Consider the following 20508-nt stretch of genomic DNA (forward strand, 5'->3'; position numbering starts at 1 on the left):
CAGAAATCGCTGAGGCCATTAAAATGTGTCGGCAAGCTCTACAGCGACACAAGTGGCACCCTTCCCAAGAGCACCTATTAGCTTTTAAACGCTTCCATGCCTGTGTTCATCAGCTTATAAAAAGATGGAAACAGGAGTGTTGGGAGAGGTACATCTTGACCATTGGTTGCCATATGTCACCTTCCCAAATCAGTACGAAGATCAGATGTTTGTGGGTACCAGACCACGACAGGTGTTACTGGCATTAACAACAATGGCGTGTTATCTAGTGATGCAAATGCGATTGCCGAGCACTTCGCTGAGCACTATGCTCGAGCCTCTGTGTCAGAGAATTATCCCCCAGCATTTCGCGCCCTCAAACAGTGGTTGGAAAGGAAAGCCTTCTAGTTCACTGAATGTCACAGTGAATGCTCCATTTAGAGTGTCAGCTCCTCAGCGTCCTTGCAAATTGCTCAACACAGCTCCTGGGCCAGATTGGATCCACAGTCAGATGGTCAAACACCTTTAGTCAGACTACAAGCAACATCTCCTCGTCATCTTCAGTTGGATCTGGTGTGATGGCATCTTTCCATGGCAAAGGCAGGAGAGCACCATCATTCTAGTGTTCAAACCTGATATAAACCCTCTAGATATGTATAGCTGTCGGCCCATCAGTCTCTCCAATATTCTTTGTAAGCTGTGGGAACATATGGTGTGTCAGCGGTTGGGTTGGGTCGGGTCCTGGAGTCATTTGGCCCACTGGCTCAGTACCAGGGTGGCTTCCACCTGGGTTGCTCTACCACTGATAATCTTGTGTCCCTCGAGTCTGCCATCCAAAAAGCCTTTTCCAGACTCAAACACCTTGTTGCCGTCTTTTTGATTTACGAAAAGCATATGACACCACCTGGTGACATCATATCCTTGGCACATTAACCAACTAAGGGTCAGCATTTAATGTTCACTCTGAGGTTGCCACCCTCCCTCCATTTTAACTCTGTCACACTTTCTTTACATTTGTTTGTTTTGGTGGTCGTCGTCTCTTCCCTACATGTATTCATCTCGGCTTGTCTTTATGAGGTGGACATTTTAATGTGTTGCAGAGTGACTGGCTCATCCTCTTTTATTATTGTGATCAACCTGCCCAGACCATCTGCTCTCTGGTTTTTAATACCTTCCTCTACTTTTCCCTGTGGTGTAAGTTTTCCCCATTTTTTTTGTTCATTCCATTTGTTTTATTTTTAGGTGTTGTGTTGGGTGTTTTTGTACTTTGAGCATGACCCAGTAGTTTGGCCTATTTTTATCGCAAACCAACCAACCAGCCACACTTTCAAGGAGGGATAGTTTGCTCTAAAGAAGTAAGATTTATATATGCAGACCAAGATTCAAGCAGAGGCAACTTATTTTGACCAGATCTCTGCCAGAAGCAGTGTTAATACTGTAGTTCTCTTACACATGTTTACCCACTCTTGCTTGCTGTGATGTAAATATTCTGTACTGCCCTTGCGAGACCACACATACAAGAAAGAATTGTAAGGGGCAGATCACCTCCAACTTCTCACAACACAATAAATAACTTTCCAGCCATTTTACCATCCAGATTAATGGTCAGCATAATTGCATATGAATGTGTTAAAGCATTGGTGTTAGTTGATCATTAGACAACTCTTTTGGTACCTCTAATTTCCAAGGTTCCTGTCATGCATTTCCTCATCAAATCCTGACTGGCTGGAGTTGAAAAATTCCCTTATATACTATACGGTCGTATTGCTGCGAACTTATTCAAAATTTTTTCATAACTTTATTATTGTGTTGCGGATGATCTTCCATGTACATAAGTATGTTTAGTACCCTTTCCTCGGACAGCTATTTTCCTTTACTACGTTTCACTGGAGGTGGGATTTGTGGCTCCTTGTTTGACAAAGATGACAAACTACACTGTTTGACACCCGTTCCAGTGTCACTTTCACTCATTAAGCACATATTGTCATCATCGTTCTCCTTGTGTACATAGTCCGCACAGTAGAGCATATACGACACCACACATTCCACTGACTGATCTTGCAGAAATGCTAATATTTCATCTGCCACGTCTCCTTCACTCTGCGAAATTTATTGGGTTCCTTTGTGGTGAAATGTCAGCTTCGGCAACTGTTGTTGTAGATATGCAATATTTGCTCTGTTTTTATTGCCATTGCTCTGCTTTGTATCAACCATCACTGTTGTGAGTTACTCATTGACTAAGCAGTTCAACTACACTCTGTAGCCTTGTCCTGTGCTCACCATTGTATACTTCATCCTCCTTCCTGTTGCCATTAGCTGTCAATATTGTGGTAGCATGGTAAACAATATATGGGCTGTCAAGTGCTGTAAACAGCATTGGCCTTTTGTGACCTTGCACTCAATGGATTCCTTGTAAGGCATTTTAGACCTTTACAGGAAAATACACCAAACTACTGAAGATCTTATATTTTTTTCCCTCCTTTTTTATCAGGTGTAAATAAATAGGAATCTTAACTGTGCCCCCTCTTACATGAAGGGCATGGGCTCATTTTCATGTAATTCATAATAGTCTCATCACTGAGAATGCTCAGTGAATATCTTCTGTGACATTATTTGTAACCCTGATTGAAAAGATTTTACTGCTACCGCTTGTCATGTGCCCTTTGCTGAATGAAACCTCCACAATTTTTGTGTAAATATCATTGGTTCCTCTGTTACAGACAGATTGGAAAGTATTATCACCAGTTTGTAACATGTTTGAGCTAAGATAGTGCTACATATGCAAAATCTTCTGCATTGTCTAACTAGTATTTATTGAGGATTAGGAGATATCAGGTGTCAGGATATGCATAAACACTCACAAAATAGTGAATTTATCACACTTTTCATTGACTGCTAAATTTGTTTCTTCAATCTACATTTATTTTTGGGTTGTCTGATTGACAGAGGTTGGGAAAAGGAATGTAATGCAAAATAAAAAAAAAGAAATAACTGGGAAATGAACACTATATTTTAGTTGATTCCTAAAGGGGATCATGGTACATGCCACTCTCCTTTCGCATTTTGTGCCACACAAAGCACCCAATACGGAGTCTCACAGTACACACAGTGCAGTGATTCCCTGCATTCTTTTCATTTTCTTTCCTTCCCCAATGTTGCAAGTTCAATGTGTCTCGTTTGAAAAGTCCTGAGTTCAACTGGAACACATTAAGTGGAAGTGTTTGGGTATGATTGATGACCTGCCCCTTTTTGGATCACAAGCAGCAGATGATTGAGCATGATACACCCTTCTCATCATCCTTCTGGACTGGAGCATTGGAATATTTTGATTGAGGCAGTTGATGGTCGGAACAGTACTTGACCCACTGTTTGAATTCAAATCTCACTGGTTTCCCACAAATGAATTGTTTTAGACAATGGCGTCTATAATATGGAACCATTTGCTCATCAATGCTCAGGCTGTATGACAAAACTTGGAATTTTATGACATTCTTATTAGCAAGTCCACCACCACAAGAAATTTGGGAAGTTAATCCGTTTCATTATCTGAGGTTCTGTTCACAAAAGTGCTGTCATTGAAGTGAAAGTGGCACATTATTTCCAGATATCTGTTGTGCCTCATACTCTGTTATGTGTACTTTATCAAAGTCCTCGTCTTCATTCAGTATAACTGTTCCTGTGGAAGAACATGGTATCCAGTGAAGAACAGGATGCCTAAGAACTTTTTATGCATTCATTGGAACAAAGCTGTGATCATTATTCTGTATAGCTTATTGGATGCTTTCACTAGCAATCACACCGAGCGAGGTAGCACAGTGGTTAGCACACTGGACTCACATTTGGGAGGATGGCTGTTCAATCCCACGTCCGGCCATCCTGATTTAGGTTTTCCGTGATTTCCCTAAATTGCTTCAAGTAAATGCCGGGATGGTTCCTACGAAAGGGCATGGCTGATTTCCTTCCCCATCCTTCCCTAATCCGATGAGACCAATGACCTCGCAGTTTTGTCTCCTTCCCAAAATCAACCCAACCCCACTAGCACCAAAGTCCAGTGCTTGTTCATTGAAAAATCCATCAAAGCTGTTGGCTCCAAACTTTACATTTAGCAGTGCTACCAAGTGGCAGTAGTGCTGTCAGCGTTCTACAAGATTAGGGCAGGTTCTACTGTAAGTTGAATCTTCAGTTGTTCAATTAGAAGTGATATTAGCTTTCATTTTCTTCTTACAATGTCCTGTATATTCTTTGTCCTCCCATTCCTCGTTAGTGTGAATGTCCAATGTACATGGAACATCAGGTGAAAGAGTATCTTCCAGCATATTTTCGTGTACAGCATCAGTCGGAGATCTCATTTCATGAGGTCTGGAGGGAGCTAGACTGTGTCAGTGGTCTCGCTCACTTCACCCTCATCACCAGAAGCAGCCATGAAATTGGGGCCATTTACAATGTTTTCACTGGTGCCTGGGGGAAAATAAAAACAATGTTTTATGCAGTACCTGTCCTGAGCCGCAAATGGGGATTGAAATTCAGAGAGCTGTCATAGGAAAATAAAATAGTCCTTGGAAATAAATGATTGATAAATATCTAAAATCATTACAGAACACACCAGTACACGGATGCTTGAAGTTATGTACATAATAATGCAAATTATGCTGTTTTGAAAATGTTTTAACTCTTTCATTTTTGGTAACCTTCACTTTCACACAAATAGTCCTGTAAAGTTCACTTATTCAACAACTGACTAACAATCAATGCACAGGCTTGACGAAGGTCTAGACAACAATGCGAAATAGTAAAAATTACTGCCAACATAATTACAAATACAAAAGTCTGTTACAAAGACAAATACAAAGGCATGGCAGTTGATGGGTTAACACCACCATAACTTCATAAAACTTGCCCTTCATAGAGATCAAATTGCACCAGAATATAATCCTAAAATAATGGTGTATAACAATTCTTATCTTCCAGATCTGTTTTAAATAATAAGTCACACAGTTAGTGGTATTAAGAGTACCTTTACAGCAATTCATTCTTCAGCATGTGTCAAAAAAAGTATAAACATTTCGAACTGTCACACTTTCATAGCCCCCCAGGGGGTCCACAACTCTTTTGTGGATACGTGCGTAGTGAGCAGGGGACTCCGAGCTAATGTGGCCCTCCTTCCTTTCCGGGCTGCATACCTTCCTTTTTCGCATCCTTCCCTATCCCCTATCTTCCGCTCCCCCTCACCTCTGGCTCTTTCCTTCCCTTTCTCCGCCTCTGGGAGTATGGTTTGTGCTTACGTCCGGAGACGGACGCTCGTAAATGTAACGCATTCTTCGCCTTCCTTGCTTGTATGTCTTCATCCTTCCTTTGTCCTTCTCTTTTCCTTACCTCTTCTCCTTACCCTTTTCTCCGCTGCGGTGTTTGAGACCTCTCTTCTTTCCTTTCCCTTTCTTTGTTTTTCCCTTTCTCTTTCTTTCTCCCTGTGCGTGTCTGAAGGCCGACCCATGCATTTTTGTGCGTAGCCGGTGATGGGGTAACGCGTAATTCCCCGCCCCGGGTAGACAGGTAGGACACGTACGTACGCCCTGGTAACGGCCAGGCCCAGGGAGGGGTGATTACCCGAGCTGATACCTTCCGAGAGTGCCGATTGGTCCCTCCGTCCGTTTGTTGGGAGGTGTGACCTGATGTGTGAACAATCACCTAAGGCGGGAGTGCCCTCAGAGAGGGCCCCCACAAGGGAGGAGTGCGCCATCGGAGACGCCGGTAATCATGGGGGATTCTTCCGCAATGGTTTCCTCACCTTCCACTATGTCTGCTCACAAGCGTAAGTTCACTGAGTCTCAGCCACAGACATTTCTTCCATCGTTGCCACAGTTCCTTGTTTCTCGGTCTGACGAAGGTCATGACTTCTCCACGGTCAACCCTTTCATTATTCAGAAAGGTGTTGATGCAATTGCAGGTCCTGTAAAGTCTTGTTCCAAATTACGGAATGGCACCCTGTTGTTAGAAACAGTCAGTGCCCTCGAGGCACAAAAATTGCTGTGTACCTCACTACTACACACCTTCCCTGTCCGGGTGGAACCGCACCGTACTTTAAATTCCTCGCGTGGAGTCGTTTATACACGCTCCCTCGATGGATTGTCTGACGAAGAAATTCAGCACTACCTGTCTGACCAGGGCGTAACGGCTGTTCATAGGGTTATGAAAAGGGTTGACACGAACATCATTCCAACCCGCACTGTCTTCTTGACATTTGACAAAGTTCAACTCCCATCGAAAATCAAAGCAGGCTATGAGATAATTTCCGTTCGCCCTTAAGTCCCAAACCCTACGCGTTGCTATTGGTGTCAGCGGTTCAATCACACCAGCCAGTCCTGTTCCAATCCGGCCAAATGTGTTACGTGTGGCAAGGATGCCCATGAGGGTGCTTGTCCACCTCCATCCCCTCGCTGCATCAACTGTATGGGTGACCACGCTGCATCAACTGTATGGGTGACCACGCTGCTTCCTCTCGAGATTGTCCCGTTTTTAAGGACGAAAAGCTCCTCCAGGAAATTAGAGTAAAGGAAAAGGTGTCGACCTTTGCTGCTCAAAAATTATTCGCCAGTCGACAGCCCACTGTGCCTCAGAAAGGAAAATACAGCACTGTCCTTGCCGTCTGTATCCGCTATAAGCAGTTCCGTGCACGATGCCATCGCGTCATCCGCGATAGCAAGAAGGCAAGCTGGAAATTCTTTATTAGCTCATTTAACGTCTTCACTCCCTCCTCGGAAGTTTGGAGTTGGCTTTGACGGTTCTCAGGTGCGCCTAGTTTCTCCCCGGTCTCTGGGCTCACTGTCGCGCGTGTTACATTAGTGGACCCCGTCGCAATTTCTAACTCATTGGGTCAGCACTTTGCTGAGATTTCGAGCTCTTCAAATTACCCACCAGCGTTTCTCCCGAAGAAACTTGGAGCAGAAGTGCGACCTCTTGCTTTCTCCTCAAAATCGCGAAAGCTACAATAATGATTTCTCCATGCGGGAACTCCAACATGCACTCTCTTCGTCTCGCTCCTCCGCCCCAGGACCGGATGGTGTCCACGTCCAAATGTTGCTGTATTTATCCACCCATAGTCTACGTTACCTCCTTCGCCTTTATAAGTGAATTTGGACCGACAGTACTTTCCCAGACGATGGCGGGAAGCTATCGTTGTTCCTGTTCCGAAACCTGGAAAGGACAAACATCTCCCCTCTAGCTATCGCCCCATTTCTCTCACGAGTAGTGTATGTAAGGTTTTGGAACGTATGGTGAATTGCTGTTTAGCTTGGTGGCTGGAATCCCGCAGTCTTTTAACACCTGCCCAATGCGGATTCCGAAAGCATCGTTCTGCAGTTGACCATCTTGTTGCTCTCTCCACTTATATCATGAACAATTTTCTCCGGAAACGCCGAACAGTAGCAATATTTTTTGATCTGGAGAGAGCATACGAGACCTGTTGGAGGACAGGCATCCTCCACACACTGTTCTCTTGGGGTCTTTGAGGTCGGATGCCCCTTTTTCTTCGCGAATTTATGGCTGAGCGCACATTTAGAGTGCGGGTGAACACTACTCTCGCCCCTACTTTCTCCCAAGAAAACGGGGTACCCCAGGGCTCCGTGCTGAGTGTTGTACTGTTTTTGCGATCTACTACAGCTCTCAGCGGACCAGCCTTTTTGAACGACGTCTTCAAGGATGTCTTGATCGCCTCCACTCTTGGATCATCGAAACCGGCTTCCATTTTTCTCCCAGTAAGACCGTTTGTGTTAATTTTTGGCGACATAAGGGGTTTCTTCCACCCTCCTTACATCTAGGACCTGTCAACCTTCCGTTTTTGGATGTCGCTAAATTCTTGGGTCTTATGTTTGACAGAAAACTGTGCTGGTCCTCCCACGTTTCCTATCTTTCGGCTCGCTGTCTGCGATCCCTCAACACCCTCCGTGTCTTGAATGGTACCTCCTGGGGAGCGGACCGAGTGGTCCTTCTCCGCCTCTATCGCACCTTAGTGTGCTCGAAATTGGACTATGGAAGCATAGTCTACTCCTCTGCTCGGCCGTCTATTCTTCGGCGTCTCGACTCTATCCACCACTGTACATTACGTTTAGTGTCTGGAGCTTTTTACACCAGCCCTGTGGAAAGCCTTTATGCTGAGACTGCTGAACCTCTGCTGTCCAATCGGCGAGCAATTCTTCTGAGTCGTTCTGCTAGCCATCTGTCTTCCATGCCTGCTAATCCAGCCCATGACATTTTTTTCGATGGCTCCTTTGATGTAGGGTATGCAGGCTGCCCCTCCTCCCTACTACCACTGGGAGTCCACTTCAGTCAACTGCTCCATTCTCTTTCCTTCCGGTTTCCTAAAACCTTCTTGACAACTTGGGGTACAGCACCACCTTGGCTCCGTCCCCAGATCTGCCTGCTCCGTGACCTTTGTCAGTTTCTCAAGGATGGTACCCCTTCACTTGTTTATCGTCGGGCATTTTCTGCTCTATGTGCACAAATGAAGGAAGCCACATTTATTTACACTGATGGCCCAAAAACATCGTTTGGTGTAGGGAGTGCCTATATTGTTGGCGACACCCCAAATCAATTTCGGCTTCCCGACCAGTGTTCGGTTCATACTGCAGAGCTTTACGCTGTTCTCCAGGCTGTCCACTACATCCGCCGCCATCAGCGGATACAGTATGTTATCTGTTGAGATTCTCTCAGCTCTCTCCTCACTCTCCAAGCTCTTTACCCTGTCCACCCTCTGGTGCACCGGATTCAGGACTGTCTGCGCTTGCTCCACCTGGGGGGCGTCTCGTTGGCGTTCCTCTGTCTCCCAGGACACGTTGGTATCTGTGGCAATGAGGTGGCCGATATAGCGGCCAGGGCTGCAGTCTTTCTTCGGCCAGCTATTCGCATGATTCCTTTTGCCGATCTACGGAGCGTTTTATGTCATCGTGTTGTTCTTTTATGGCACGCACATTTGTCGACACTTCCCCATAATAAATTGCGGGATGTGAAAGCTCTTCCATGTGCTTGGACCTCTTCCTCCCGAACTCGTCGTCGGGAGGAGGTAATTTTAACTGGACTCTGGATAGGACACTGTCTTTTTAGCCATTGACATCCTTTAAGCGGTGATCCTCCCCCACTCTGTCCCCACTGCTCTCAGCTGTGGACGGTAAGACACCTTTTAATTGAGTGCCCCTATTTTACTCCGTTATGTGCCCGTCTACAGCTGTCGCCTGATATATCGTCAATTTTAGCGGATGACACGCGCTCGGCCGATCGCATTTTCGAGTTTATTAGTGCCAGTGAAGTGACGTCGTCATTTGCTTTTTTTGGGGACAACCAACCCCTTTCTGTAGTGGATTTTTAAGCCTTCCTTCTGCTTTTAGTTTCTCCAATTTTTTGAGTTCATTCCCATTGCTGCTGGTTTCCATTTTCGGTTTTTTACTGTTTCCTAAGTCACGGACCGGGCGCTAATGACCATAGCAGTTTTGCACCCTAAAACCAAAACAACAAAAAAAACAACTTTAATAGTAACAGTGTATTATCAACTTAGACTAAATGTTCCAGTGGGTGGTAAAGCAAATATGCAGGCGTTTGACCCCCCTGCAGGTCTGAAGGTAAGAATAGGCCCGAGGTATTCCTGCCTGTCATATGAGGTGACTAAAAGGAGTCTACTACGTTTCGGCCTTTATGTGATGGTCCCCTGTAGGGTTTGACTTCCATTTTTCAAAATTTTACCAAAGACCAAGCCAATTAGGGAAGGGCACCTTACATAGTGCATCTTGTCCATCGTGCATTGAAACCTTTAGCCCACTTTCTCATCGTCACATTTCAGTCCCACCCATTCTTCATCTCCCCCCAGGGGGCTCAAGGTTCTTTCGTGAGCACATGCGTGGCGAGCACGGGACCCTGAGCTATTGCAGCCTTCCTTCTTTCCAGGGCTGCATTTCCTTGCCCTTCCCCTCCTTTCATGTCCATGCTCCTTCCCCCTCGCCCTCTCCCTCTCTTGGTGTCCTTGCCCTTCCGTAGTACGAGCCATTTGGGGAAGAGCACCTTACCTAGTGTCTCTGACGTGTGCCCTCTTAGTTCATTCCATCTTTTCTTTCATGTCGTTGTCTGATGTTGGGTTGCATAGCCAGCACGGTATCCAGCACAGTAGCCAGCCCGTGTGGTGGGATCGCTGTGTACGCTCTTGGTTGAGCCCCCTGAACACAAGGGATCACACTTCTGATACCTGAGCTGTGACCTCCTCATGTAAGCCTAGGAGTGGTTGCTTGTCATCCTGGAGCATTGGAACTCTTGGCAATGGCCACTGTGCCAGACGGCCCTTGCTGTGGCTGGGTGGAGCCCGTGAGGAGAGCCCCTGATTGGAGTTGGTGGTATCAGGGTGGACACTATGCAAATGAAACGCATACGGGTCCAGAACTCTGGCCATTCTTCTGCGGCCGTCTCTCTGTGTGGAACTGATTCTTCTAGTGCTGCTTCTCCTGCCCCTTCCCTTCCATGGCTACCCCCTGGGAGGAGGGTCCGGCCTGTTGGCTAGGGGCGAAACCTTTCCCCCACTATCTGGTTTGCACCAGGACTGATGGGGATACTTTAACCAATACCAAACCTTTATTCTTTGTGGAACACATTGAAGACAAGTGTGGCAAAGTGGACTCCCTGAGCAAGATGCAGTCATGTTCGTTGTTGATCAAAACTGCTTCAGCTGCCCAGTCTGCGACCCTTCGTGCCTGTACCCATCTTGGCACAATTCCTGTGTCCATTACCCCCCACCAGTCTCTAAATATGGTTCAAGGTGTGATTTTTCACAGGGACCTCATCCTTCAAACTGATGAACTTCGGGACAATCTCGGACGGCAGGGTGTTAACTTTGTTCAGCGTGTTCAGAAGGGTCCGAAGGACAATTGCATTGATACTGGTGCTTTTATCCTGGCCTTTGAGGGGGATACCCTCCCTGAGAGAGTAAAGATTATGGTTTATCAATGTGATGTGAAGCCATACATCCCACCTCCTATGAGGTGTTTGAAGTGCTTGCGTTTTGGACACGTCTTCCTGCCGTTCGCAGGCCGCTCTCTGTGGTGACTGTGGACGTCCACCCTATGAGGGGAGTTCCAGTGTTCCCCCTCCTGTGTGTGTTAATTGTCATGGCAATCATTCTCCACGTTCACCAGATTGCCCAGTATATAAGAAGGAAAAGAAGATACAGGAGTATAAGTCCCTTGATCGTTTAACCTACACTGAGGCTCGTAAGAAGTATGCACGTCTTCACCCTGTGTCCATGACGTCCAGTTATGCTTTAGTTAAATCTTCACCCCTTCCTTACCCCAAACCCGGACCCCTCTCCTCCCCCCCTCCACTGCGGCTCCCACACCTTGTCCTCCGGGTGCTGCTCCCTCTCCCCAGCCAGAGAAGTGTCCCACTTCTTCGGCGTCTGCCGGTCAAGGGTGCCCCTCCCGGGATGCCTCTTCCTGGCACTTTCTAGGCCAAAGGTCTGCTGCTACGCGACGACTGCGGGAACCCCGGTCTGTCGGCCCACAGGTCGCCCGATCTCGTTCTGTTCCCGATCTTACTGCAGCTGGCTCCTTTATGCCACACAGCCCTCCTCGATCTCAAACAGAAAAGAAGAAGAAACATAAGTCCTGGGACAAGGAGCCTCTGGTGTCACCAGAGGTCCCATCCCCGGCTTCACAACCAGATTCTGTCCCGTTGTTCGTGGACGTTGCCCCCTCCTTGTTGGTGACCCGGTGGTATGACTGGCTTTAGCCTCTTCAACCCCCAATGGAATCATCGTTCTGTGGTTATCCAATGGAATTGTAATGGATACTACTGTCACCTTCTGGAACTGAAATCCTTTATTTCGTCTTACTCTGCAACTTGTGTGGTTCTACAGGAATCTCATTTTACTGATGATCGCTCACCGACCCTCTGTGGGTTCCGTGTTTTCTCTCGAAATCGGGGCGGACCCCTGTGGGCTTCTGCTGGCGTTTGTACATTGGTCCATACAGACATTGCTAGCACATGGATTCCTCTTCAAACTACATTGGAAGTGGTCGCAGTTAGGGTTCACGTGGACTCTGAGGTCACGGTTTGCAATCTTTATCTTCCTCCTAACAGGGATCCTACACATGCTGCCTTAACTGCCCCTCTTCAGCAACTTCCTCCTCCCTTCCTCTTTCTCGGGGATTTTAATGCTCATCATCCCTTGTGGGGCAGTGCCTTTCCATCTAGACGAGGTCTCCTCATAGACCAGTTTATTACAGACCACGACTTCTGCCTTCTTAATGATGGCTCCCTGGCTCCCCTACTCATTCCAGTGCCGGTCATGGTACGTTTTCTGCCATTGATCTTTCTCTTTCTTCTCCCTCCCTCTTCCCTTCATTACACTGGTCGCCACACGACCTTTTCTTTCTGTGGGACCAAATGAAGTCTCCATGGTCATGGAACGAGTCAATAAATGAAATTATAACTCGATAATAGCAACAGATAAAATGAAATAAAAGAAACCTATTCAGGCAACAAGTCGTAAGTTTAAATAAAGAAAATCAACAATGTAGCACTGGAAATCGCAGGAGCTTCTTGACAGAATAGGAGTGAGCCATGAGGAAACTCTTCAGTTTAGACTTACAGTGTTTCGGCTACTGCTAAGATTTTTTAGTTGTTCTGGTAGCTTATTGAAAATGGATGCAGCAGAATACTGCACTCCTTTCTGCACAAGAGTCAAGGAAGTGCATTCCACATGCAGATTTGATTTCTGCCTAGTATTAACTGAGTGAAAGCTGCTAACTCTTGGGAATAAGCTAATACTGCTAACAACAAATGACATTAAAGAAAATATATACTGTGAGGGCAATGTCAGAATTCCCAGACTATTGAATAGGGGTCGACATGAGGTTCTCAAACTTACACCACATATAGCTCGAACAGCCTGTTCTTGTGCCAAAAATACCCTTTTTGAATCGGAAGAATTACCCCCCCCAAAAAAAACCACCATATGACATAAGCGTATGAAAATATGCGAAGTAGACTACTTTTTGTGTTGAACGGTCACTTATTTCAGATACTGTGCTAATGGTAAATAAAGCAGCATTTAGTTTCTGAACAAGATCCTGAACATGGGCTTTCCACAACAGCTTACTATCTATCCGAACGCCTAGGAACTTGAACTGTTCTGTCTCACTTATAATATGCCCATTCTGTCTGATCAAAATATTGGTTCTTGTTGAATTGTGAGTTAGAAACTGTAAAAACTGATTCTTACTGTGATTTAGCATCAAATTATATTCCACAAGCCACGAACTTTTCATGAACTACATTATTTGATACTGTTTCAATATTATACACAAGATCCTTCACTACCAAGCTGGTGTCATCAGCAAACAGAAATATGTGTGAATCACATGTAATACAAGAAGACATATCATTTATATAAATAAGAAACAGCAGTGGCCCCAGCACCAACTCTTGGGGAATGCCCCACTTACGTGCCCCATTGGGACTGAACATCACTACCACTCTCAATATTGTGGAGAATTACCTTCTGCTTTCTGGTCTTAAAGTAAGAGGCGAACCAATTGTAAGCTACTCCCCTTACTCCATAATGGTCCAACTTGTGCAGTAATATTTTGTGGTCAACAGTCAAAAGCCTTCATTAAATCAAAGAAAACACCTAGTGTTCGCAACCTTTTATTTAATCTGTCCAAAACCTCACAGAGAAAAGAGAATATAGCATTTTCAGTTGTTAAATCATTTCTAAAACCAAACTGTACAGTTGACAGCAAATTATACGAATTTAAATGCTCCAGTAACCGTGTGTATACAATCTTCTCGATAACTTTAGCAAACACCGATGGCATAGAAATAGGTCTAAAATTGTCAACATTATCAATGTCTCCCTTTTTATAAAGTGGCTTCACTACAGAGTACTTTAATCGGTCAGGATACCGACCACTCCTAAAGGAAAAGTTACAGATATGGCTGGGTACTGGGCTAACATACATAGAACAATACTTCAGTATTCTGCTAGATACCGCGTCATATCTATGAGAGTTCTTCATCCTCAGTGATTGAATTATTAACTCAGTCTCCCTCTTGTCAGTATCGTGGAGGAGCATTTCAGGTAACAGTCTCGTAACACTTCTTTCTAAGAGTGCTATATGAGTCCCTGTTGGGACTAGGTTTCTATTTAGTTCACCTGCTATATTCAAAAAGTGATTATTAAATACTGTACATATATGCGACTTATCAGTAACACGGACATTCCCACTAAGCGCTGATTCTATATCCTCGACCTCTCTCTGCAGACCAGCCACTTCCTTTACGACTGACCATATGGTTTTAATTTTATCCTGAGACTTAGCTATTCTATCTGCATACCACATACTTTTTGCCTTCCTAATAACATTTTTAAGCATCTTACAATACTGTTTGTAATGGGCTGCTGCATTTAGATTTTGACTGTTTCTAACGTTTTAATATAATTGCCACTTCGTTCTACAAGATATTCTTATCCCTCTAGTCAGCCACCCAGGCTGGCTGTTTGTGCTAGTACCCTGTTTTGAACATTCTAATGGAAAGTCTTGAGCAAAGCATTATATTTATCGTCTACTGTATCAGCAATATAAACATCTTGTAACTCTTGTTCCTTGATAAGGTTTACAAAGGTCTCTACAGCAACTGGATCAGCTTTCCTAAACAGTTGATAACTATATTTAGCAGGAGTTGCAGCACAAAAATCTTTTGGAGTTAAAATTTGTGCATCATGATTTGAAAGGCCATTCACCTTTTTGCTAACCGTATGCCCTTCTAGTAATGAGGAATGAACAAATATGTTGTCTATGGTTGTTCTACTGTTCCCTTGCACTCTCGTTGGAAAGAATATGGTTTTCATAAGATATTATATTAAGGAGGTCTACCAGCATCCTTTTCCTTGCACAATCACTTGTACAATTAATATTGAAGCCACCACATATAACTTTTTGTATTTCCTATAAAGTGAACCAAGAACCACCTCTAGCTTTAGCAAAAATGTTGTGAAATTGGAGTCTGGGGATCTATAAATAACAACAGTTAGAAGTTTAGCTCCACTAAATTTAACCACACCTGCACAACATTCACACCTTTTCAGTGCAGTACTTTGAAACATCAATTGACTCAAATGTGATGCCGTTTTTCACGTACATGGCCACTCCCCCACACCGCAAAGAGGTCCTAGAAAAGCTGCCAGCCAACCTGTATCCTGGTAAAGGAAGCCTCTGAATTATCTCCTTATTTAAGAAATGTTCAGATATACCAATAATTTCAGAGTCAACATCTATAAACATTTCACTAACTTTATCTCTAATACCTTGGATATTTTGATGAAATATATTAATTCCCTCATTACTCAGATACCTAAGCTTTGTCAAAAGTGGTTCCTTTGTTAGAGAGACTTCCCTTAAGCTGGAATACCTATCAGCTGACTTCAATCTAAAAACAGGTGCAGCTCTAACACCCACTACTAGAGGAATTTTCCCATGAGTGATCCAACCACCCCCACCTATGCTGTCACCTATAAGCTTTGCCAACCTCCCCTTCCCATGCCTGTTTAGGTGCAGACCATGACTAGTGAAACCTGTCCTGCTGATAGGCCCCACCGACACCACTGAAATGTGACCCATGCCTTCTGTCATCAGCACAGCCCCAAGTCTCATGTTATTACACCTGACGGCTGTATTAAGATGAGGCCGACCGTGACGCTGAAACAGTTCCACGAAATGAACATTCGTGTTGCCAGTCTGAGTGGCTATCTTTTCCAGGTCACCATCTACGTCATACTCCCCATCCCCATCCCTATCAATACTATTACCAGCCCCATCCACAATCACTACCTGATCCTCTCTAGTAAAATCCCTACATAACCCCCCTAACCGGCCGGTGTGGCCGAGTGGTTCTAGGCGCTTCAGCCTGGGACCGCGCGACCGCTACATTCGCAGGTTCGAATCCTGCCTTGGGCTACGATGTGTGTGATGTCCTTAGGTTAGTTAGGTTTAAGTAGTTCTAAGTTCTAGGGGACTGATGATCTCAGATGTCAAGTCCCCTAGTGCTCAGTGCCATTTTTTAACCCCCCCCCCTTATGTTATGTCACCTGAGCCAATCCTGCATTACGCTTCACAATGCTGGTGACCTGGTACTCACTCCCCAACAGTTCCTGCAACTGCTGGCCTACACCTCTGCCATGAGAACTACCTAACAGCAAAACCTTCTTCTTCCCCTTCGACTTCGCAACTGTCCTAGCCACCATAACTGCTGAGGTCTGCTGCATACTTCCTACATCTACAGCTACTAGAGATTCCTCTCCACTAGACTCTGACAGTTGCTCATGTCTATTGCAAACACCAATAGTAAAATTATCTGAAAATCTCCTTCTCCTAGCAGATATCTTGCCAACAGCCAGCTCCCATTCTCCATCCGCCTTCTCCCTCCTCATCCTATCTAGCTCCTCCTGTGCAGTTTTTCAACTGCACCTGAAGGGCACAAATCTTACGCTCCTGCTCCTTATCAACTTACTCTTGCTACATAACCTGCAGTTCCAGGAGAGGATCTCACCAGAATGCCCACTGGCTTCCCCACTGCATTCCCCCCACCCCCCTCCCCCCGCCCCCCCCGTCCCCAGTGAAAATATTTCGAACAAGTCTCACATCGCAATCCACTACTCACGAACCTACGGCAAAGCCGACACTTCTCACTCATGGTAAAGTTTTAGAGTTATTAAACAAGAAAACTACTGTGTCTTAAGTTCCACTATTACAATAAGATGTTAAAAAACTGATTATTATAATCACAAACGTACTCTACAAGGGAAGTAACTACTATTATTAACAGCATTAATCAACAACAAATGAGAATATAACAAAAGACTAACACAGAAAGAAAATCAAACGTCTAATGACACAGTAACGAAACTGAAAACATTTCCCAAAAAGTTCTTCTGAAATTATTTCACCAGAAAACACCAAGAACACTGGTTGAAGACTACTACAGTTCCTAAATAAACCACTATACTCCAATTAATTAGTTCTTAGCTTTCGATGCGCCGCTACAGCTGCAACTGGTCAGTGCGGAACGTAAACACAGGTAAGAGGTTAAGTTGCTCGATACGAAACACACACAAATATCAGGTCACAACACAAGAAAGGCAGAGGTGAATGTAGAAACAACTAATAAATCACTTATATAGTAAATATCACAAAAACCGTTGAAATATCTATCTGGAACCTAAAAATATATAAAAACTTAGAGAGCGATCTCACACGCAGTCACACGCTTATGACGTTACACCAAAAGCTTTGTGATAGTGACCATTTCCCGTTGATTATTTGGCTCCCTTTGCACTCCCCGATGGACAGGTTACATAGTTGGTCTTTCCAACGCGCCGATTGGCCTCTATACACTGCACACGTCATGTTTTCTCCCTCTTTGTCGGGTTGTATTGCTGACATCCTATGTGACATATCTGTCGAGATTGTTCGCGCTGCTAGCCTTGCTGTACCACGCTCATCTGGACCATTTCGTCGCCGACAAGTCCCGTGGTGGAGTATGGTCATTTCCATTGCCATCCGTGATCACTGTTGAGCTTCGCAACACGTTAAGAGCAGCCATCCGTTGCCAACCTTATTACCTTTAAATGCCTTCATGCTAAAGCCCGTTATTTAATCAAACGGCTATGTTGGGAATGATTTGTTTCTTCCCTCGGTTCTTCTGTCCCTATGTCACGGGTATGGGCTACAGTTCGCTCTCTCCAAGGTTGCCATTGGCAGTCCAACCTCCCAGGCCTTCACCTCCCAGATGGCCTTCGTACAGACCTGTTGATTCTTGCGGAACATTGTGCGACCCATTTCACAACGGCATCAGCATCAGCCTCCTATCTGGCTGCTTTCCTTCACCGGAAACAGCGGGCCGAAGCTTCGGCCTTATGTTTTACCCCTTGTCAGTCAGAATCTTACAACGAACCTTTTACTGAATGGGAATTTCTTTCTGCACTTCCTTCTTCTCATAATACGTCCCCTGGTCCAGACTCCATTCATAACCAACTGCTTCAACGTCTCAGTGCTCCACAACGGCAACATCTTCTCCGGGTGTTTAACCGTATTTGGCTCCAGGGTGACTTCCCTTCTCAGTGGAGGGAAAGCATTGTGGTTCCTGTCATTAAGCCTGGTAAGAACCCGCTATTTGATGAAAGCTATGGGCCAATTAGTCTGACAAATGTTGTTTGCAAGTTACTTGAACGGATGGTAGCCCATTGGCTCAATTGGGTCCTCGAATCTCGGAATCTATTGGCTCCTTACCAGTGTGGCTTCTGAGAGGGACACTCTCCAATCATTTACTTCACTTGGAATCCACAGTTTGGCAGGCTTTTTCTCAGCGCTGCCATTTGGTTGCAGTATTTTTTGAACTTCGCAAGGCCTATGACACGGCTTGGTGCCATCACGTCTTACTTACACTTCATCACTGGGGTCTTCGGGGCCCACTCTAGATTTATATCCGCCAGTTCCTGTTCCATCGGTCATTCAGGGTTTGGGTTGGTACTGTTTTTAGTTTTCCACAGACCCAGGAGACGGGCATCCCACAGGTTTCTGTATTGAGTGTACTACTTTTCCTCATTGCTATCGATGGACTTGTGGCCTCTGTCGGTCCTTTGGTTGCCCCTGCTCTGTATGTGAATGATTTCTGCATTTGGGTTAGTTCATCTTTGATGGCCTCTGCAGAGCGGAAGCTCCAGGGAGCTATACAGCGTACCTCTGCTTGGACCCTCTCACGCGGGTTTCACCCCCCCCCCCCCCCCCCCCCCCCAGGGGGTCCACAACTCTTTTGTGGACACGTGCGTAGCGAGCACGGGACCCCGAGCTAATGTGGCCCTCCTTCCTTTCTGGGCTGCATACCGTCCCTTTCCGCATCCTTCCCCGTCCCCCAGCTTCGCCTCCCCTCCCTCACCTCTGGTTCTTTCCTTCCCTTTCTCCGCCTCTGGGAGTTTGGTTTGTGCCTATGTCCAGAGACGGATGCTTGTAAATGTACCGCATTCTTCACCTTCCTTGTTTGTATGTCTTCATCCTTCCTTTGTCCTTCTCTTTTCCTTACCTCTTCTCCTTACCCTTTTCTCCGCTGCGGCGTTTGAGACCTCTCTTCTTTCCTTTCCCTTTCTTTGTTTTTCCCTTTCTCTTTCTTTCTCCCTGTGCGTGTCTGAAGGCCGACCCACGCATTTTTGTGCGTAGCCGGTGATGGGGTAACGCGTAATTCCCCGCCCCGGGTAGACAGGTAGGACACGTACGTACGCCCTGGTAACGGCCAGGCCCAGGGAGGGGTGATTACCCGAGCTGATACCTTCCGAGAGTGCCGATTGGTCCCTCCGTCCGTTTGTTGGGAGGTGTGACCTGATGTGTGAACAATCACCTAAGGCGGGAGTGCCCTCAGAGAGGGCCCCCACAAGGGAGGAGTGCGCCATCGGAGACGCCGGTAATCATGGGGGATTCTTCCGCAATGGTTTCCTCACCTTCCACTATGTCTGCTCACAAGCGTAAGTTCACTGAGTCTCAGCCACAGACATTTCTTCCATCGTTGCCACAGTTCCTTGTTTCTCGGTCTGACGAAGGTCACGACTTCTCCACGGTCAACCCTTTCATTATTCAGAAAGGTGTTGATGCAATTGCAGGTCCTGTAAAGTCTTGTTCCAAATTACGGAATGGCACCCTGTTGTTAGAAACAGTCAGTGCCCTCGAGGCACAAAAATTGCTGTGTACCTCACTACTACACACCTTCCCTGTCCGGGTGGAACCGCACCGTACTTTAAATTCCTCGCGTGGAGTCGTTTATACACGCTCCCTCGATGGATTGTCTGACGAAGAAATTCAGCACTACCTGTCTGACCAGGGCGTAACGGCTGTTCATAGGGTTATGAAAAGGGTTGACACGAACATCATTCCAACCCGCACTGTCTTCTTGACATTTGACAAAGTTCAACTCCCATCGAAAATCAAAGCAGGCTATGAGATAATTTCCGTTCGCCCTTAAGTCCCAAACCCTACGCGTTGCTATTGGTGTCAGCGGTTCAATCACACCAGCCAGTCCTGTTCCAATCCGGCCAAATGTGTTACGTGTGGCAAGGATGCCCATGAGGGTGCTTGTCCACCTCCATCCCCTCGCTGCATCAACTGTATGGGTGACCACGCTGCTTCCTCTCGAGATTGTCCCGTTTTTAAGGACGAAAAAGCTCATCCAGCCCCCCTGCGGGTCCGGGGATTAGAATAGGCCCGCGGTATTCCTGCCTGTCGTAAGAGGCGACTAAAAGGAGTCCATCCCCCTCACGGGGGTAGTTAGCGCCTGCGTCCGGAGATGGACGGTTCCACGACCTATCATCGTGGTCCTTTTGGTTTTTTACTTCTCGTTTCTTCCTTCCTTTTGTTGGTTCCTTTCTTTGCTCTTCTCCACCTCACTGTCTTCCTTACTCTTTCCCTTGCCTTCTCATTGCCTTCTTCTCCTTGCCTTCTCATTGCCTTCTTCTCC

The 20508-nt window shown here is 45.8% G+C and overlaps 1 protein-coding gene across 1 annotated transcript in view; it reads right to left on the reverse strand.

The window, feature by feature from the left end:
- Positions 1 to 4348: 4348 nt before the first annotated feature.
- LOC124722161 (protein qua-1-like) overlaps positions 4349 to 20508 on the reverse strand; it is a 157774-nt gene continuing 141614 nt past the window's right edge. Inside the window, exon 3 of the mRNA XM_047247363.1 lies at positions 4349 to 4437. Coding sequence (XP_047103319.1) covers positions 4349 to 4437 — 89 coding nt within the window. The remainder of the gene's footprint in view (positions 4438 to 20508) is intronic.

Source organism: Schistocerca piceifrons, chromosome X (genome assembly GCF_021461385.2).
Source record: "Schistocerca piceifrons isolate TAMUIC-IGC-003096 chromosome X, iqSchPice1.1, whole genome shotgun sequence".
NCBI classification, from domain to species: domain Eukaryota; kingdom Metazoa; phylum Arthropoda; class Insecta; order Orthoptera; family Acrididae; genus Schistocerca; species Schistocerca piceifrons.